At 44.7% G+C, this 21,840-nt stretch overlaps 2 protein-coding genes across 4 annotated transcripts in view; both read right to left on the minus strand.

Moving 5' to 3' along the window:
• The window catches only part of TSPAN18 (tetraspanin 18), a 414,388-nt gene extending 397,142 nt beyond the window's left edge, over positions 1–17,246 (minus strand). Inside the window, exon 1 of the mRNA XM_084850711.1 lies at positions 1,278–17,246. The gene's annotated coding sequence lies outside the window, so the exon portion shown is untranslated. The remainder of the gene's footprint in view (positions 1–1,277) is intronic.
• A 2,216-nt stretch (positions 17,247–19,462) lies between these two features.
• Positions 19,463–21,840, minus strand: part of CD82 (CD82 molecule) — a 104,491-nt gene continuing 102,113 nt past the window's right edge. For all 3 annotated transcript variants that reach the window (XM_084850663.1, XM_084850670.1, XM_084850678.1), the window contains exon 9: positions 19,463–21,676. In XM_084850663.1, the coding sequence (XP_084706789.1) occupies positions 21,599–21,676 (78 nt within the window). In that variant the 3' untranslated portion in view covers positions 19,463–21,598. The remainder of the gene's footprint in view (positions 21,677–21,840) is intronic.

The raw sequence follows: 21,840 nt of genomic DNA on the forward strand, positions 1-21,840 counted from the left end.
TCTACTTTAAAGAAAGAAATATGCATCTCCAGACTTACACTGCATAATGTAAAGTAGCTGTTTCTCAGTCTGTGCTGGGAAACCTGTCAGTTCACACGGGGCTGGCTCCAGGTTTTGCAGGGCCCTTGGGAAAGAAACCCTTAGTGGGCCCTCACCTCAGAGAGTCTGCCTCCTCACTGCCATTGCCACCAGCTGCTCTCGCTCCTCACCCTCTCTCTCATCACTGCTACCACTTGCTTGCTTGGCCGGCAGAGAGCCAGGGAGCAAGTTGGCAGTGGCATCTCCCACCCCTTCTTCTCACTACCACCGTGGTCTGGGCCAGAGTGAGAGGCAGGAGAACAAGCAGGTTGCAATGGTGAAGAGAAGGAGAAGCTCCAGGGGGCTCTTGTCAGTGGGCCCTTGCTGGGATGTGGGCCCTGGGCAGTTGCTCAACCATACCTATGCTTGATGCCGGCCCCGAGTCCCCGTATTACAGTTCTCCAGGCTCCCCACAAGAATGGAGAGTGTAGGACTATGAGAGTGAAGCTGTCGTGTGAAGGGACTGGGGGCGCCTGCTGGCAAAAGCTGAGCAGTGCAGTGGACAAACAGGAAGGGGAGACAGTGAGAAGGGAGGAGCAAGGGGTGGAGAGGGCATCAAGTAGCGAAGCTGACGGCTGAAGGCTACCCTCATTCGTTGTGGTCTTCAGCATTTCTACCTTTCCTGTTTTGTCTGTTCTGTGGGCTTTGTTCGGCTGCTGTTTCCTTCCCCAGGATGCATGTGGGTTCCTAACAGTGAATATTAGAGAATTGCTCCAGGATATAACATCAATGTAGAGCTGCTGTTGTTGCCAGGAGCCTGCATATGGCTTGGTAATAACATTGCCTTTACTATTTGTGCTCTCCCCAATTTGGTTGCCTAACAGGGATGACTCCAGGGCAGCCTTCTTTGACCTGGTGCATTCCAGATGTTGCAGGCTTCCACTCCCATCAGCTGAGCCATCAAAGCCAATGGTCAGGAATCCTGGCAGATATAGCCCAAAACAACTAGAGGGTGTCAGGTTCAGAAAAGTTGCTCCAGGGGGTAGGTCCTCCAACATATTTATCACTGCCCTGTTCACTCCCCCAGTGTTCAGTAACGGTACGCTTGTATTTAATATTAGCACTGTGCCAAAATTTCCAATCCATTTATTTTTTACCATTCATGGGGCAGGAGGGGCAAAAAGAAATTGCACCTGAAAATTGTGGGAAGGGGTGAGAATTTTGCAGACATTCTCAGGGTGCAGGGCTTCAGGACTTACCTTAATGGAAGGAGGGGGCCAAGGGGTGTGTGTGTGTGCGTGCTCTTCCTTTTACCATTTTCCCTCCCGCTCTGACCTTGCAGTCTCTCTGGCTGCTTGAGCTTCTTGGAAAGCCCCTTGGAGGACTTAGCCAGGACTTCCTCCTTGGGGCTTTCCAGTGCTGCTCCCTGCTGAATGCCTGAAAGCTGAGAGAAGCATTTTTGGTTTTGCTTTGTTGTTATTAAAAGTCCGAGGAGGAGGAGGAGAAGGAGGAGGAGGAGAAGAAGAAGAAGAAGAAGAGGAAAGGGAAGGGGAAGGGGAAGGAGAAGGAGAAGGAGAAGGGGAAGAAGCTCTCTCAAGAAATCCCAGCATTCCTGACCATCATCCATGCTGGCTGGGGCTGATAGGAGTTGAAGTCCAAAACATTTGGTGGGCACTAGGTTGGGGAAGGCTGCTGTAGCCCTATTAGGGTGTCCTTCCCTCCCCCACCCCAGGATTACCATTGTGTGAGGTCTTTCGACTCGTGGAGGCTTCCTGCACAGTTTGGAGATGTGGCTGATCAGGGCTCTATATCAGAGAAGGCTCACATAAATTTGCCTTCCCAGCATATGGAGGGCAGTGGGGATAGACCAAGTGATGGTGATTCTGGGGGCAGAGCTAGCACTGTCATCCCTACCAAAGAGCATCATGCCTGAAGAAGGCTTCTATGAATTATCTATATGTAGTAACATAAGAACATAAGAAGAGCCATGCAGGATTAGACCATGGGCCCACCTAGTCCAGCATTCTGTTCACACAGTACCCAACCAGCTCTTGATGGGAGACCCACAAGCAAGATATGAGTGCAACAATATCCTCCTACCCATGTCCTACAGCAACTAGTGTACAAAGGCATACTGCCTCTGATACTAGGTGCAGTGTCTATTTTCTCAGTTATGGCATACAGGCTACTGGTGAATAGGGATGGATGAAACTGTCCTTTCGCGGGATATAAAGTATTGGAGGCTCTGCTGAGAGAGAGAAGAGAAATTTGGCAAGGGCAGCATCCTCTGTTATTACTGCAGCACAATAACAGTCGTGAGGAATCTCAGTCTTGAGGAATCTCAGTCTTGTAGGAGTTCTCCTGGAATATAGAGCTTCAGAAACTTGCACAGTTGTCTTCTCCAAAGGATTACTGGATGCCTGAGCAATACCTGGCACAAAATGAGCTTGTGCACCTTTAATTATGGCATGACAAGAGAAATGGATCCGCTGGTCTGTTTTTCCTCTAACTAGTTGAAGTCACCCCTGTCAAAATTCTCCATGCCCTGCATCTATTTAAATTAACATCTATTTAATTTGGGTCAGGAGCTACCAGTTACATTATCTGAAGTTTTGGTCATCTGCTGAGGCCTAGATGTTGATTCCCAGATTATTTCTTTGATTTCAAAATTCAGCTTAAGGAAGAGCTGAATAAAAGGTGCACACTAATTCATCTTGCAGATTCCTTGGCAGACCGTCTTTTCCCAAGTCACATGGATTCTGCAGACTTGTGAACCAGCTTTTTTACTTTCCAGAATATTATGCAAATATAGTCATAGAATAATATGTAAAATTAAAAAAAAATCCTGGCTGAAAATGCACATTTCCCACACAGGCTAAAACATGAAAACTTTTGGAGGAATTTGCCCATTTGGGGAGGGAACTTGTGCATTTGGGAGGGATTTGTGCATTTTTGCAAATGCTAATTTGTGCAAATTTCAGAAATTGCAAAAAACCCCAATTCTGTCAATGAGTGGACAACAACCCACAACACGCAGATGGAATGGATTTTGCAAAATCCATACTTCCCTACTAATGGTACCTGGAAGCTGACTCAAGTCCACAAAAGATTATATCCATTCATCTTTAAGGTGCTGCAAGACTCTGTTACCTTTAGTTGCCTGACAACATGACAGGACACGAAGAGGGGCAACTGTGGGCACATAGATACAGTACTGGGTTTAGAGGCCGAAGAGCTCCAGGCTCAAACTCCAAGTCAGATGTTATTGATCAAATTACCGTTTCTCCATTTCAGTCAGCTGCGCTTCCAGATGCAGGGCTCCCAGTGCTACCAATTATCATTCTGCAGCTATTCCATCTTTTTCTCCTTAAGCGTTTTTATGTGGTAAGAGAAAAAAGAAGTGGTGGGAAAACATGGGAGGATTATGAATGGAAGATGACATCATCTGGACCCCCCATTAAATTCTATGAACGAAGCAAGGCGATGGCATGATAAAAGCCTCATCTAGAAGCACCGTGTAAAATAGGAACAATTCTTTTCCTTGCTTACTCAGAAGAATTGTATAGCTTGGTAGAAAGGCTTTGTAATGTTTGTGATGTGCATCCTAGTAATTGAGAAATGAATTAGAGGGTTGTTCAGAGACCTGATAACATGATACTTTATTTCTTTTCTCTTTTTTTGCTTGCGAATGGAATTGTACCTCTTTCAGCTCATGCGATTCTTGGGAAAGTCAGAGGAAGTGAGAGCAGCTAGCCCAGAACCCACTGGGCGTGGACAGCTAGAAAATTCCCATTTTCCTCAGCTTTTAAGAGAGTTTGAGAGGAAAAGGCAAAGAGTGTACTTGGACTTTTCCCAGCAGAGGCTAATAATAATACTCAGTGACAACAACAGATTTGGCAGTGGCTGAACTGGAATAATTTACTAATTTACTGGGAAACATGTCCTTTATGCCAGACAGTATTAATGTTACATGGGAGATAGAACTATGTTGGGAAGAGATGGGATTTGGCACACACTCCTAGTCCTAAATCAGTACTCATTACCCCAAGATCCTTAGTTCTCAGAAGTTAAGGAATTCTTTCCCAGAGCTCCACTTCTCATTGTGAACCACATAAGGAGTTGTCCTGATTTAAAGCAGTAGAAACATACATAAGCTTATTTGAGCGCTTTTGATGGCATTACACATCTAGGGGAGATTCTTGTGGGGGAGAAAGGAAGCCAAAGTGCATGCTAGAGCTAAAACTCAGGGGATAAGTATATGCTACATGTGTATAACAGAGTCCCAGTGCCTTTTGTTTTTGCTTTTTTAAATAAAGCCACTTTGGCAGAATGGGACAGAATTTCGAGCAGAAAAGTGGTAGGGTGGGGAGGATGCTCTTCACCCTTTCCCCACTCACTTTCTCTCCTCTAAATGCCTTCCTTCCAACAGGGCTTTTTAGTCATCAAAACAAAAACTGCACATGCCTCTGTGTATGTGTGTGTGTGTGTGTGTGTGTGTGTGTAACATGAAAGACACGAGTTCAAAGAGAGAGAACAGAGTTTTAAAAGTCAGCTGAAGACGCAGAAAACATTGCCTGCTTTGGCACTAGAGGGTAGGCCAAGGCAGTCCAGAAGACTTCTTCCCTTTCTGAGAGGGCTGCATTGCCTTTGACAGCTGCAGTAAAGCAGAAGTTCAACAGGCACAGCTTTCAGCAGCATGGATAAGGTATCAGCCCTCTTTGGCATGCCATTGTGCAGGGTGAGTAGCAGAATGGTAACGAGAGCAGAGTAAGCCATGTTGCATCTGTTCTCTGGTCCTTTCCCCCCACATTCCAGGGCATAATCCTGGCTGGGCAGGATAAGCAATGATATAATGGAGCCGGGCTTGCAGGGACGCAGTGCTGGCCCTCTCTTATTAAACAGGGTCATTTTAGAGACAAGAGGAGTAAAGTTTGAAGTAAGAACTGGCTTGTTGATCTGGAACAACACCACTGCCTGCACTTTTGGGCACTCCTCGGGCCACAGCTGTGAGAACTGTCATGCTGAGCAACTGCACTTCAAGATTTACCACTCTGCCACTGACAACAGGGGCACCCAGGTGAGCAGCAAAGTGCTGGGCATAAAGCAAGCCTCCTTCCTGACACATGCAGTGAGAGAGCTGGTCAATGGTGTAGCACTGAGTTTCATTCTCCATCTAAAAGAGAGGTGGGTAACCTGCGGCCCTCGGCCTAATTCCAAAAGCCCTCTCCAAGTGATCAGTCCAGACCTCTGGGGCAAGAATAATCTGTCCCTCCCCTGGCAGCCTACTCAGCAGGGAGGAAGAGGAAGGGGGTGGCTCAACCCACTTTTGGCTCTGCATTGGCATGCAGTCCCTGACAGAGAATGTGTCCCCCCAACAAAAAAGGAAAAAAAATTCCCACCCCTGGTCTAAAGCATACACTAGGGAAGTTCACTCTATCTGACCTTCACTAAGAAGAAGCTTAAATATCCAGCACCATGCTTTCTTATTCCACTCTGCCAAGGCAAACTTTGGAACGGTTTCTTAATGAAAGCTGCCTGGCAGCTTCCGACTAAGCGGCCATGGCCAGAGATGTAAGTATATCTCCTACGGTCTCATGGTGTTTGGGTTGGACCTGGTATGTGGCTGGCTCTAGAAGGATCAGGGATGCTTTAGTTCATGCTGAGCCATTAAGAAAGTTCAAAAACCCTCACATAAGAGTATGTGATGACACGAGGAACTCAAGGACAATAGAAGCTGGCAGGAGCTTCAGAGGTGGAATAGATTGCTCCTTGACAAGCATGAGAGAAACACCCCACCTCCTCCCCACACAGCCAGAATAAGCTTCTGGAAACACTACAGACGTGAACAAGGAGCAGAGCAGTGCAGAGTGATACGAGGACTGAGCAGCCAGTATAGGAAGGAAAGACATTGTCAAGAGCTGGGCCTCTCTCCTTTCAAAGGATTTTTCCAAAGGAACTTTGGAACACCTCCTCCTTTCCAAGGCTTAATGAAGTTAGAGACCATTAAAGAGAACTGGGGAAGGAGCTCAGGGACCAGCTGCTGAAAACGCTTAATGCCAGACTTCCTCTTTTAGAGGAGAATAGACAACATTAGAATACCACAATACAATTTGGAGAGTGGCAGCATGAAATAGAAAAGAAAAAATCCCAAAGACAAACACAATTAAATTCATCTGGCTTCCAGTCTTGGCACATGAGGTTTGGACAGGAAACCTTTTTGATTCATTTCTGTCACGCGTTAGAAGATGGGTAATCCTCCGTTGTCAGAAATAGCTTCAAACATGGTGGTAACAAAAGATTCTTTTCTCCACATAAAGTGTATCGTATATTATGATAATTGTTAAAATGCTAGTTTTGAGAAGACAAGATCATCCCTAGGGCAGATTAGATTAAGGGTACCTTCAGACACCTGAATGGTTGGAGATTCAGGACAGATTAAAGGAAGAACTTCTTCCCACTGCTCATAGTTAAACTGTAGAATTCGCTACCACAAGACATTGTGATGGCCACCAGTTGAGATGTCTTTAAAAGGGGATTAGACAAATTCATGGAGGACCAGGCTGTCAATGACTACTAGTCATGACGGCTAAATATTACCTCCAGTATCGGAAGCAGTATGCCTCTAAATACCAGCTGCTGGGAAACATGAGGGAAAGGGTGCTATTGCACTCACGTCCTACTTTTGGGCTTCACACAGGCAACTTGTTGGCTACTGTGTGAACAGAATGCTGGACTAGATGGGCCTTTGGACTGATTCAACATGGCTCTCCTTATGTGGTCTCCTCCAAGCTTCTGCTATGAAGAGGTACATTGCATCTGAGCTAGGGATGTGAGAAGATTCCTTCCAGGGGGTGAAATCCACTGACCTTTCTGCAGCTCAGCCCCCCAGACTCCAACTCACCAGCCCACAGGCTGGTCTGACTTGATCTGCGTGAGCCAGGCCAGCTCATGGACTTCTGCTGCTGCCACGCACAACCCTCCCTCTCTCCCTGCTGGTGCCTACAGGGAGAGTGGGAGAGTTGTGCACAGTGGTGGCAGCAGAGAGGGAGGGGAGTACTGTGCTGCCCTCCCTTCCGCCACCGCCACTATTGCTGCTGCTATGCGCAACTCTCTTGCTCTCCCTGCCACTGTTGGCAACAGCAAGGAGAGAGGGAGGGTTGTGTATGGTGGCTTTGTTTTTTTCCTGTAAAAATGGGGAGATATGCAAATTGCAACTGCAATTTGTGTAACTTGGACAAATTACATCTGAAATTAGTGTAATTTGCACAAACTGTAGCTGTCTAGCTATGTGCAATTTGCATATGTTGCTGTTTTTATGGGGGGGAACATGGAAATTTGTGAGTTCTGGCTGGAAGTCCATGGCTTGGCTCACAAACACAAGTTGAGCTGGGGGCTCTGGGGAAATCCTTCGAGCTCCAAGAGGGCCAGATTTCACCATGAAGGACATCCCTTGTCTGTTTTCATTTAGCCATCATGGCTGTTGATAGACCTATCACTGACACAGCTGCTTGAAGTGTCATAGTGCAGGGCTTTTAAAAAGGAAAATTTGGACAAAGACAAAAGCCCCAGGATACTAAAATTCCCCGAACAGCTCAATGAGAACTGAGCATGCTCAGTCCCAACCATAGTTATTTAGAAAAGAAAACCAGGGAAAGGGGGCAATGGAATCTCCCCTTGAAGAGGTGGAGGAGATGGCCGAGGGGTCCAGAAGTCTTCAAAATGACTGGTGATAAGTTGTCAGGAGAGCCTGGCTGAAAGAGAAGGCAAGGAGTGCAGGCTGGGGGTGAAAGAAGGGGAGCAGAAGGTGGCCATTCTATCTTTGTGTCTTTTCCTCTGTTGATTTGGCTTTGTTGTTCTCCTCCTCTTTCCTCCTCAGAGAGGAAAGAGCAAAAGATGACAGAGACAGACACATAGATATAAGAAGGGTGGAGAAAGCAACTAATTGTCTGGATAGGTCATGCTATTCCTGGTTCATACTGAGAAGCTATTTTTCAAGGGCTCCAGGGACATCGGTAGCAGCCTTGCTGTTATTCTTCCCCTGTGCATGGATGGTGACATTTTGGCTAAATAAAGGGAACAATTGGGGCCCTGCAACAAAATGTTGCACTGTATCCGTGGTGTACATCTGTTACCTGAGGCTGCGAAAGCAAACATTAGCAACAAAGAAAGGAATCCCAGCTCTAATTTGGGTCTTACTTCCTTTGCAAATTTTCATTTTTTTCAAAGAGAAATTGAACATTTTAAACATACATTTAGTCTGCAAGCAAGTCAACAGAGCAGAGGCGTCTACATGCAACTGAGTGCTGGATCTGGCCTTTGAGGAGGTCTGAGGGGGTGATTTAAGCAGATCAACCTCTGCTGCCACCTGAAAGGTATGGAGATTTCAGTTTACTGGGAGTCCAAACCAGCTTCAGCCCCACCTCTTACCTGCAATATTAGCAGTGGACTGCATTGCACGGCTGCCCTAAGCCACTCTATCTCAGCATAGCCCCCCTCCCCATCGCAGCAGGGGTCTGGATAACACTTCAGCATTGTTGTAAACATTCAGAGCCTGACTGGCATTATTCAGTGTGAACTACACTGTAGGGATGACATTAGGTAGTCTCTCCCAGCCCCAGCCCCTTCCAATCTGCAAAATGGGGACAATGAACTGCCCCTGCTTCGGAGTTTGCATTAGCGGGGTTATTTTGTAAATGTTTCACACTAACTGATTTGGAAAGAGCAGGGACACTTTTCTTTGCCGCTGTCATTTGGGGTTTGGGGTCAGGGTGGACACACTGGGGCCCAGTCCCAGCTACATTAAAATCTTGAGTTTTCTTGAATCCCTTGGCTTCTCTCACTTCGACATCTGTTTACACAAGGACATGGGCATCCGCTCACACGGGCAAGGGGGTGCAACGGAGAGTGACAACAGTGGCTGCTTATGCTGTGCCTGCCCCGTCTACCTGTACTTCCAGTGTCCAGCCATATGGCCGAGGCTCAGGAGAGGAGGTCAGTAAATTACACACGGGAGGAGGGGGAAGCCCTCAAGTTTAACTGGTGTTGTGGGAGCGCCTGCCTCATGAGGCAAAGACGTAGCAGGCGGCAGCACGACCGGGCTCCTCCACACCAAAGTAGCTCTGTTCTGAGAGCAGCAATAGCACCTCATGCTGCACACGCCTGCGCCACGGGCTGTCTTTGGTCTCCACAGTTCCCTGCACTCAGGGAACACTGCTGCCCTCTGTTGAGTGAACCACCTATATTGCTGCAAAGAGAATGAGCATGTGGCGTTAGTACGCCACAGACTCAGTACAAGGCCACTGGGCATCCTGAATGACCGTATCCCTGTGGGGTGTGATGCTAGGTTGCATGCTCCTTTTTTTTGTTTGTTTTTTTAGAGCAAGCACATGGATTTGCAGATGCAAGAACACACAACACTTTCAAGCCCAAGAGGTTCATTCAAGCCTAACAATAGCCATGTGGGGACTTTGGCTTCCATCTAGGAATGGACGAATCTGACAATTCTACCCCCTCTTCCTCTCAGTTTCTTGTTTTTCCCATCTTAAATTCACTTCATCCCTAACTCTGAGAATTTTTTTTTAAGTTTGCATGAAAATTTGGAAGTATTTTTGTGCACATTTCTCCTAATACTCGTGGGTTTTGCACCTATGCGTTTTTGCCCGGTACACACTGGTTTTGTAAGCAATTTTCCTAATATAATGCATTTTTAATCCTATATGCAATGTGGTTTGATCAGAGAGCTCCAATGAAAAATTTGGAGAAGTGTGAATTTTGAAGGATAACTAAATTTTGGTTCATGTAGTGGTTCGAAAATGAAAAATTGGATAAATTTGCATTAAAATGAGAATTTCTCCCCCATTTCTCCCCCATCAACCCTTGGCCATCACGTTAAAGAAGCTGGCCAAACCTTTTTGGGGATGGCGGTGGCTTCTGAATAGCAAGGTTTGCTCTTTTACACAGACTACATTTGTTGCAGGCACACAGCAAAACAGCTTTAGCCCATTCACATCCAGACCTCACTGTTAATGCATTTCAGAAATATGAAAGGGAAGATGATGAGTTTCTGGAGGAACAAATCCCACCCACGTTGAAACTCATCACCCCAGCAGCAGTTTAGCTGCTTTGGAGACTCTGAGTTACAGAGCAAGGTCATGGTCAATTTAGTTACACACGGACAGCAGAGCCAAAACTAGAAACAGCTTTTGTTTTTAAAATGATCATACCTAATAAAATAAAATAAAATAAAATCGCTATGGAAAAGTTCTGGTCTCTGTGTGTGTTTTTGAAAACACCCTGAATTTTATTGAGTGCACAACCCGGCGCTCCTCCCTCTTCTCACTCTAGAGACAAAATGGGATATTATGTAATCTCTAGACATGGTGACCAAAGCTGAACCCACTCAATCATCTGGATGCATTTATTCTACACGATTAGGTGCACAGCCTGCTCTGACATAAATCAGGATTTTGAAATCACTGTGCATTTCATAATGACTCAGGCCATTAAAGAACAATTTATCATACAGATCTAGAAATGTGAGGGAATGCATCCATACGGGAGAATGAGAATGTTACCATCTGGTTATCATTCAAACACACACACACTAGACCACCATTCTAAAGCACCACCCTGGATTTGGACATGTTTTATGCAAAGAAAATTTGCCAGATGCACACCAGCCAGATAGGAAGCTGTGGACTGCGGTCATGGGCATCACAGAAACCTGGTGGAATGGAGCGAACCAGGGGGATACAGTCTTCCCTGGATAAAAACTGTACAGGAAGGACAGGGAAGGGTGTACAGGAGGAGGTATTGCTCTGTATGTCAAAGACAGTATAGTGTCGAGCAGACTAGAACACCTAAACGGGGTAGGCTCTTCCACAGAAGTGCTGTGGGTGACAATACTGGGCTCCAAAACTAATTTAGTACTAGGAGCATGCTATCGTCCTCCAGACTAGAATGCTCAGGGTGAACTTGAGATGGAAAACAAAATCAGGGAGGCCTCCAGATGAGGAAGTGTTGTGATAATGGGCGACTTCAACGACCCCCACATTGACTGGACAAATGCCTATTCCAGTCACAACAAAGAGGTTAAATTTCTCAATGCCCTAAATGACTGTGCTCTAGAACAGTTGGACATGGAAAAGACCAGAGGGAGCCGACCCTATTTAATCCTAAGTGGCATCACCCAAGAACTAGTAGGAGACATAAACGTTGTTGAACCAATTGGAAACAGTGACTGCAATGCTCCCCAATTCAATATATATTTAAGTGGGAAATTGCCAAGGAAGCCCAACACACTCACATTTTACTCCCAAAGAGGAAACTTGGCTACAATGAGGGAATTGGTAAAAAGGAAGTTGAAAGGGGGAGCTGAGAGGGTTAAATTCCTTCAAAATGCTTGGAGGTTACTCAAAACCAAAATAACAAGAAGCTCAGCTAGAATGTATACCACAGGTTAGGAAGGGTAGCACCAAGTCCAAGGAGTCACCAGAATTGTTAACGAGCAGTGTCAGGAAGCTATTAGAGAAAAGACGACTTCCTTCAGAAAATGGGAAGTCCTGCCCAAATGAGGAAAACAAAATGGAGCAGAAGCTCGCACATACAAGCAGACAATAAGAAAAGCATTTTGAGCAGCCTATTGCTAACAACATCGAGGACAATAAATAATTCTTTAAATATATCAGAAGCAGGATACCAGCTCAGGAGGCAGGTGGACTATTGGATAATAATGGAGTTAAAGGAGTACTAAAGGAAGATAAGGAGATTGCTGAGAAGCTGAATGAATTCTTTCTTTTCATCTGTCTTCACTGCAGAAAATATAGGACAGATACCTGTGCCTGAATGGATGCTTTCAGGAAGGGAGTGAGGAATCAAGGCAAATAGTGGTGACAAAAGATGAAGTTCTCAACCTAACTGACAAGCTGAAAGTTAATAAATGAATTATTTATTTAATAATAAATAATAATAAATGAAAGTTAATAAATCACTGGGCCCAGTCTTCTTGAAGAACTCAAATATGAAATTGCTGATCTTCTAACAAAAAATATGTAAGATTTAATTATTTACAATATTTGTATTCTGCCCCACATCAAGAACAGATTCCTGAGTGGTGAACATAACAGGTAAAATAAAAAAAGATAAAAAGATTTAAAACACTAATTGTTCGTTTAAAAGCAGAATACCAATAAAAACCATGGCTGGCTGGTCAGTTAGGGAATGCTTCCTGGAAAAGAGCTGTTTTCAGGAGGTGTCAGAAGCAGCACAGTGTTGGGGCCTACCTGACCTCTGGGGCAGAGAGGTCCTAAGAGAAGGGGCCACCACACTGAAGGCTCTTCTCTGGGTGGACTCCAATCGGGCCATAGGTTCATGTGGAACCACCATGAGCATGCCCTCCGATGACCTCAGTGACAGGTCAGGTTGGTAAGGCAGAAGGCACACGCTCAGGTATCCTGGTTCCAAGTTATTTAGGGTTTTTTTACACTAGCACCAAAACCTTAAGCCTGGTAGTGAATAGGTAGCCAGTACAGTTCCTCAGCAAAGGAGTGGCATACTGAAAAGGGGCAGCTCCTGACAACAGCCAAGCTGCTGCGTTCTACATTAGCTCCAGCTTCCAAAGCAGCCTTAAGGGCAGCCCCACATAGAGCATATTGCAGTAATCCAGTTTTGTCCCTAAGATCAGCCTCTGTATCAGACGACTGGAGAATGGCCAATGTAAAACCAATTTTTAAAAAGGGATCCGGAGGGGATCCGGGAAATTACAGGCTGGTTAACTTAATGTCTGTTCCAGGTAAATTGGTTGAAAGCATTATTAAACATAAAATTAGTAAGCATTTAGAAGAACAAGCCATGCTGAAAAAGAATCAACATGGCTTCCGCAAAGATAAGTCCTGTCTCGCTAACCTTTTAGAGTTCTTTGAGGGTGTCAGTAAACATGTGGACAGGTGTGGTCCAATAGACATTGTTTACTTGGACTTCCAAAAGGCTTTTGACAAAGTCCCTCACCAAAAATTCCTGAGCAAACTCAGCAGTCATGGAATAAGAAGAGAGATCCTCTTATGGATCAATAAGAACAGAAAGCAGAGAGTAGGAATAAATGGTAAATTCTTCCAATGGAAGGCTGTAAACAGTGGGGTCCCTCTGGGACCTGTATTGGGACCAATACTTTTCAGCTTATTCATAAATGAGCTGGAGTGAGCAGTGAAGTGGCCAAGTTTGGTGACAACTCCAAATTATTTAGGGTGGTTAAAATTAGGGAAGGCGTGGGCAGCCGATTGGTCTGGGAGTCTGGCAGACTCCTCCCTGCCCACACTGCCAAACTGTGCCCACTGAGCCCCTGCCTGACCCCCCCCCCACACACACACACACTTGCCGAGCCACCCGCATTCACCAGGGACCCATCTGAGAGCACCATGATAGCCATCTTGAGAGGAAAAAATGGTGATCGTGAAATATGCGCACATCTAGACTTCTGCAAAATGGCGCCGTGAATGCCCCATATATGCAAGATTACAGGTGTAAATAGGCCATTTATTCCTGTAATCTTGCATATATGGGGCATTCATGGTGCCATTTTATGGAAGTCTAGACGTGTGCATATTTCGCGATTACCTTTTTTTTGGTCAAAAAGATGCTCACGGACAGGTCTCTGAGGAGTGTGGGTGGCTTGTTGAGTACGAGAGGGGGGGCTGAGCATGGGTCCAGGTGTGTGGGGGCAGGGGCTCAGCAGCATCTAGAAAACCTGGAGGGGGTGGTGCCCATCCGTCCCTAGTTAAAGTGAAATGGGATTGCGAGGAGCTCCGAAAAGATCTCTCCAAATTTGGATAATGGACATCCAAATGGCAAATATAGCGAAATGTAAGCAAGTGTAAAGTGATGCACGTTGGGGCAAAAAATCCCAACTTCAAGTATGACCTGATGGGATCTGAGGTAGCGGTGACTGACCAGGAAAGAGATCTTGGGATTGTGGTGGACAGCTCGATGAAAATGTCAACCCAGTGTGCAGCTGCTGTAAAAAAGGCAAACTCCATGTTAGGCATAATTAGAAAAGGAATTGAAAATAAAACTGCTAAGATCATATTCCCCTTATACAAATCTGTGGTGCGACCACACTTAGAATATGGTGTACAGTTTTGGTCACCGCACCTAAAAAAGGATATTGTAGAGTTGGAAAAAGTGCAGAAAAGAGCAACTAAAATGATCAAGAGGTTAGAGCCTCTCCCCTATGAGGGAAGGTTACAGCAGCTGGGATTGTTTAACTTCGAAAAAAGGAGGGTAAGGGGAAACACGTCAGAGGTGTACAGAATTATGCATGGTGTGGAGAATGTGGATAGGGAGACCTTTTTCTCCCTCTCTCATAATACTAGGACCCAGCATCATCCCATGAAGTTGATTGGTGGGAGATTCAGGACAGATCAAAGGAAGTACTTCTTCACACAGAGCATAGTTAAACTATGGAATACATTATCACAAGATGTAGTGATGGCCACCAATTTGGATGGTTTTAAAAGGGGATTGGACTAATTCATGGTGGGTTAGGCTATCAATGGCTACTAGTCATGATGGCTATGTATTAACTCCAGTACCAGAGGCAGTAAACTTATGTACACCAGTTGCTGGGGAACATGGGTGGGAGGGTGCTGTTGCACTCATGTCCTGCTTGTGAGTTTCCTGTGGACAGCTGATTGGCCACTGTGTGAAGAGAATGCTGGACTGGATGGACCCTTGGTCTGATCCAGCAAGGCTCTTCAGTTCTTAAGCCCTGCTGGATCAGACAAAGCATCAAAGCCACATGCTTGACAACATGCATACAAAAAGGATGGTGCTGACGTCTGATGTGATGGTATTCCTTGTATGGGCTGCTCTGCATGCTGCCACCACCACTCCCTTTTACTGCCAGCTGCTCGATAGCAAAGGTTATAAGTTATTGCAGTCACAAGCCATCATGTGTAACAGATTGGAGAGAACAGCTAAATTAGCTGTGAAACAGCTAGTGAGATACAAAACTGAAAAGGCTATCTTGAGAACACCAGTAGTCAGGCTGGCACATCATGTCGGGGAAGTATAGTGCTTTCACAACTATTAAAAGTTGTAATGATAAGCTGTCACTTTGAGCACTTGCACACAACTTTGGGTGGTGATGGAGGAGACATTCGTGGATTGCTCTTTAGTCGATACTGTCTTTAGAAACCATATACACCTGTTTCTGCAGTAAGGGGGAATGGAGGTTCATTGAGAGTGGGTGACAAGCCACCATAGTAAAGAGACAGATCTGCAAGACCCAGGCAGGAACATGCATATTCCCCAAATCCTTGCATGCAGCCTTTGCTTCTAGAAAAGGTATGTGCCACAGCAAAACTTTTATATAATGGCCATAACCCTAATGTTTTTTTCTTACAATTTCCTACCTATAAATATGGCATCGGTTTAAGTTTGCATTTTCATTACTTCCCCAACAGCGGTTCCCTGAACTGCGGTTGAGGCCCTGTTTTCCTGCTATCTGCTGAAAGCAGAATTAAAATGCTGGTTACACATACTTTATTATTATCAGACGACAGACAATATCCCATATTGAGGATTCCGCTATTACAGAGGTAGGCAACCTGGTGCCCTCCAGATGTTTTGGAGTACAATTCCCAGAATCCCTGACCATTGGCCAGGTTGGCTGGCGCTTCTAGGAGCTGTAGTCCAAAGCACCAGGATGGCGTCAGGTTGCCTACTCCTATTCTATGGTTTGCACAGAATTCCTATTTGGCAAATGTTCCCTGAAACTCTAAAGTCTTTCTCGTAGCTTCTTTCAGTAAAATTGCCTTCTTTTCGGCACAGTCTGGGCATTGCCAGTAGATTTTTCCTCTATATATTTTTAAAATTGCAAAATAGCACTACTTCACAATTAAGAAAGAAAAACTTAACAAGCAGAAACTAGTAATTAAAGCCCCCTCTGAACAGGAAGTGATTAACAGGCAGTTCATCAGTAATGCCCTAGCTGTGCTAAATAGAAACAATTGCAGGCTTAGTCACTGCAAGGAGGAAACTTCTAATTAAAGGCACAGAAGTCCAGTCAATCATCCACAGGGCTTTGCTATCCACATTGGACATCCTCCAATTGCATTTAGAACAGGGGAGAAAGTCACCAGAAATCAGGTTGGGGTGGAGGGGAGAGACATGAGCACAACACAGAAGACACTGGACTGTAATGGGTTGTCAATGACATCATCTGGATTCTCCATACAAAGTGAGAGAACAGTGAATGGCCATTCCAAATTAAATAGCTAGTGTGAATAGGGAGGGATGTATGAGAATGTCATTTTTGCTCACAAAAGGATGCAAGGATGCTCCGTTCTAAGCTTCAAATGTGAGCACAAGCATGTTTTTGCTGAAAATATTCACAAATCGATGAACACACGCTTGCGTTCATCTAATTCCTGATTCCCAGTTTGATTTCCACAAATTTCCTCAGTGGACTGAATCAACCGTGCTTATGGAGGAAATTTGCACAAATTAGGGGAGATCTGCGCAAATCTCCTGTGCAATCACTGCTCGATTTGTGCAAATTTTCTATTCACTCAAAGCAAGCAGTGATCACAAATGTGAATGGTAACTGGGTGTGAGACAATGTTTGGAGAATTGTGGCAATCTTGACCATTGCTCGTTTGCCAATCCCTAACATCTATTTTATTATATTTATTACATTTCTATACCACCCAATAGCTAAAGCTCTCTGGGCAGTAACATGGGGGACCCCAAAGCAACTTTGCTTTAAAAAAAAGAGAGAGGGGGGCACTAGAACACTGTTACACAGATTATGACGTGTGTCACTTCTATTTACCCCTATATACATGTTTATATAGTGTTAACACAGAAGTTAACCTAACCTAATGGTTATGTATAAGTGAGCATATATCTGATCATGAAACACACTGTTCAATCAGCATCACCATTCACACCCAAAGCTGGGTTTAGAATAATGGAGATGGAAGTTACCTTAGAGGCTGCCTACCTAGTCAAGCCCCCTGCTCAATGCAGTATGCAGTTACAGCCAGTAGGGTAGCGGTACATTTTGAAGTGACAATCCCCATAGCCTTGCCTAGGGATGTTGGGGGAATCTGCAATGGATTCAACTGAGTTCAGATTTCTATGAATCTGACCCATGGATTATGCAGTGGACTGGCTTTTTCTGAGTCATGCAGATGCTGAGGACTTGTGCATTTTTTTTCACTTTGGGAGATTTGCGCCAATTCACATTAGTGTTAGTGCTAATACACTAATTAGCGCAAGTAGAACAAAAACTCTGGTAAAAAATAAATAAATCAAAATTTGTCCATGAGTGAATGACGGAACAAAAGACATGTAACAATCTATGAAACACAGACAGAACGGATTTAACAAAATCTGTACATCCCTAGCCTGAACATCATTCTCCATGAGCCCCTGCCAAAGGAAGTGAGGCGGGTGGCTACCAGGAAGAGGGCCTTTTCTGCTGTGGCCCCCCAGCTGTGGAATGAGCTCCCTAGAGAGGTTTGTTTGGCACCTATGTTGTACTCCTTCCGGTGCCAGCTGGAGACCTTTTTATTCTCCCAGTATTTTAGCATTTTAGCTTCCTAGTATTTTCGCTTTGGTGTTTTAAACCTGTATTTTAAATTTCTGCATAGCTGCCAGGTTTTCTTCTGGTTGTACTGTTATATTGCGGTTTTAAGCGCTCATATTTTATATTGTTTTATGCTGCGCTTTGTGGTTTTAAATTAGGCCCAGACCAGAGAGCTTCAACTATTGGGTGGTATAAAAATAAATAAATAAATAAATAGCCATGCCCAAGGAGAGTCCGAAAATGCAGGCCGCTGTTTTGTTCCACATCAACAAACCAGTTCTAGCCATTTTCATCTCTCCCAGGAACAGGTATTTGGTAAAGCAAATGGGTCTTAATTGCCCATTCAAGACCAAGCCACCCCAAAATACTTTGCATGACAACAGTTAACAATATATTGTTGTTGGGAAAATTCATTCCCCTCAAGTTGCTGTGAGGATTGCAGCTAAGCTCAGAGGGAACAGGAAATTCTGAGGGGGGTGGGGGTGGAAGATGACACAAGTGTCCCTGCTAGTAAGAAAGTGCCAGCATTGCAACCCTGCGAGCCCTGATTTCACTGCACCACTGACTGCAGCATCCCTGACAGATGGAGGTCCAGCCTGTTCTTAAATACCTCCAAGTGAAGGAGAACCCAGCACGTACTTAATAGTTGACTTCTCAAGCTTGTTGTCAAGTTCCTTTATGCATCATTAGAACTTTTCACATTTTACATATAGAGTTACAGAATTTCAAACTTTACTCCTTGTGTTTCTAAACTGACACTGTTCAGAATCTAAACTTTAGATAATTCATTAACACTGAAGTCTAGGCCTCTTAACAACTGCACAAAAGGAAGTTGTTCCTATTCCTGACCCATGGGTCCTATTCCTGACCCGTAACATCTGGGAGAAGTAACTGTAGTGGTTAAAAGTTAAGTTGACAATATGTGAACACACCAGCAATTCCCATGGAAATATGGGAATGTGCACAAATTGACAGTCCAAATCAAGACCTGTGCACATTGTCCAATCAATATAAGCATGCAAATAGATGAATTCCTCTATCAGAACAAGAGTACTGAGCATGGTTATCGTCCTTTCTGTCAGGATTTTCCTATGACATCAGCACCCTCTAGTGGGCTAGTATTGTAGAAGCAGCTAAAGACCGCTAGAGTTTAGTTTAGGATGACAAGACATCTCTCCTTCATCCTTATTATCCAGACTTTTTGGTTACAAGTCTTCTTTCTCACTCTTACTCTTTTGCTGACTGTGAGTCTATTATAAAGAGCCCAAATCTCATGCTGGTCATTTTAAAAAATTAGTGTATTGCATACCCCTTGTACATATACCCTGTTCAGGTGCTTATGATGCTTGAACAGGAAGCAGCAATGCATGTACAGGCCATGGGGCTGTGCATGCTGCCTCTGCCCCCAGCATCCATATATGTTCCACTTGTGACCTTCTCACATTGAATGGGAAGGCATGAAGGGGTGTTTGCCTGAATGGACGTAGATGCCTCTGTGTAATTGGGAAGCCTGCTTTATCAGATTTCCTGACTGTGCAGGGGCTTCAATGTGCATTCAACCAAATATGTGTAGAAGGCCCTTCAGATGTTCCTGCTCCATGTGGGAAGGTCAGAGGTGGAGAAGGGACCAAGACGTGCAGGGTCGAAGGAGCAGAGTGAGCATATGTAGCTGATTTCTGTTCAGGCATAATGCCTGAACAAGGCTATACACGCACAGAGCCAGCCCTGTTCCATTTATCAAACAAAAGCTTATCACAATGCTGACTATAGCAATTTGACTAGGTCTTGTATGACAGATCTCACTTTCCTTTTTTAGCATCCTAAAAACTCCAAGTTCAGACACTGAATGTACACGCATTTGTTATTTTTTTAAGCAAATATTTTTATTACTGAAATATCCACCCGTTATTTGTTTAAATCTGTACATGCATTTCTTCCGTTTGGGAAGAGGTTTCTAAAAACAAAGGAGAAATCCAGAATGGGCTCAGCCTTTTTTTTCTGCTCAGAGCTGAATCCAAGAGAAAAAGAGCCATCGCATAAACAGCTTATCAGTGAAGCAGCTTATCAATTGAAGCACAGGGGGTGAATATAAAATCGAGCTTTACAATCAATTCAAAAAGGAAACACCAGGCTGGAGGAAGTAAAAGCAGACTTAAAACAATCACTCCCAGGAAAAATCCCTTTTATGAACTTTTTTTCTGCCAGAACTTTAATGGGGAAGGATCCTAATGACGGCTCAGAGAACATCCTCCAGGAGTTATCTATCCCCACCTTACTGCACTGAACTGTAGCCTGATAAACAAAGTAAAGTTATAACAATCAGTCTCTTCTTACATTTATCACCACCAGTTATCACTTAAGAAATAATTACATTTGCATTGTGGGGATCATGGAGATACGAGATGCCCTTTGCAGGTATGGAATATGGTCCCTCGACTAACTATCCCAAGCCCATTACATTCTCCCTGCAGGGCAGAATTTAAGATTTTAAGTCTTCTATTTGTTAGATACTTCCTTCCATGCTGTGTTGGGACACAGCAATAGTGCACAGAACTACCACCCTGTACATTCAAGGAGGTTAAGGACTCTCCACATAGGAAAGGATTTGGAAATCCTATGTCCAAACTTCCTTGTTTCCATAAGTGCGTTCTTAGGCCTCTCTGATATAGAAGCCCTCCATACAACTGTCAGTGTCATGTGGCTCAAGAAACTGCTAATCTGAATGGGATCACCACCTACTCCTCTTTTTCAAAGGGCTTACGTAGCACAAGCCTTCTCGTCTCCCCAAAATGAGAGATTTCCCCCTATGGGATTGCATTGCCCTCCATGAAATCAACCCTACAACAGAAACGTGTACAGCTGTTGGGTGCAGAAACTTCTCCCAGTGAAACACCAGTACAGAAGTCCTCATTGTGACTTCCTGCTATATGGTTTCTGATGGCAACTGCAGCAATTCCAAGGCCAACCAGATATGCGGGTTAACAGGAAGGAGTCGCTGCTTTTCTCAACAGATGTCACCTAATGGCCAGAACAAGAGCTCCCCACACCGCTGGTATGAAGAACCATTAATTCTAGATATTCCGTTAATCATAACGAAAACAACACATAATTACAGAAGATTCACACCGAAGGAAAAAAAATCATCCCAATCATCACCTCTACAAAAGTTGGCAACCCAAGAACATATTCCAGTGAGTCTGTGCACAGTTACTCATGCTATGCATGCAGTCTCTAAAATGTCTCCAAGCTAACAGGATCCAGAGGGGAGGAGGAGTGTGGTAGAGAAGAGAGAGATTAGATCAAAATTTCCCAAGCCACACGCCCCTGTCTGAATGGTAACTGCTGAAATCATAAGCTTGTGCCTGGGCAAATTCTCGATCTGATTGGTGTCAAAAACTGAGCAATAAATGAAAAAGAGTTTTTTTTGGAGGGAAGAGAAATATAGCAAACTATGTGACAACCAATACAAGAGACCAGTAGATTTGAGGAAGTGAAGTTTAAAAAGGCAGAGGTGTCAAATTAGTGGAAGGACACTCCTTTCTACAGTATGCGTGTTTAAAAGAGAGACCAAACCACCAACAGCAGCCAAAGCCCCAAAGAGTCTTCCTAGCTGAATAGAATAAGGGTTATTCACACAGAGCAGTGATAGCAGAGAGTTGCAAAAAATGGGGGGGGGAGTATTCTAAGCCTCGTCACAATGGGTCAGAAGTGAATAAAAATAAGGAAGAGGCTGTCTAGCGCGGTGCTGGCAGTAAAGGTGCAGGGCATCAGACGAGTAGAGGAAGACGTTAAAATGGCCTGCTTCATAGAAGAACAGTCAAGAGATAGGAGGGGGCTGCTCAAGCCCCTGATCCCTCAAAGAATTCATAGCTGCCACGCAGCTTAATTGATCTTCAGCAATGCTGGATGTCACAGGAGAAATGAAGTGATGAAGACAGTCTGGGAAGGAAGCCTTCCATTTGCTCTGGGGCAGCTCCCGAAGCCAGCAGTCTCTCAGTACTTGGGCACTTTGGTGTACTCTTCTGTGTGTATGTTCTTGCAGAGACAGATGGAGAGCACCATTCCCAGAAGCTACAAGAGAACGAGGAGGAAGGTCAAAAGGACAGCCTACTGCAAGAATACTAGAGGCAGGGAATCCCTGTGCCAAATGCAGCTTTTCAGTGGTTCCTTAGGCTTAATCCCTTAGCCCTCACCCCAAACTGCTGAAGTCCAGGTCTGAGTTCATCTGCATTTGC

This window comes from Heloderma suspectum, chromosome 1 (assembly GCF_057233095.1).
Source record: "Heloderma suspectum isolate Gila_16-S chromosome 1, 16-S_ref, whole genome shotgun sequence".
NCBI lineage: Eukaryota > Metazoa > Chordata > Lepidosauria > Squamata > Helodermatidae > Heloderma > Heloderma suspectum.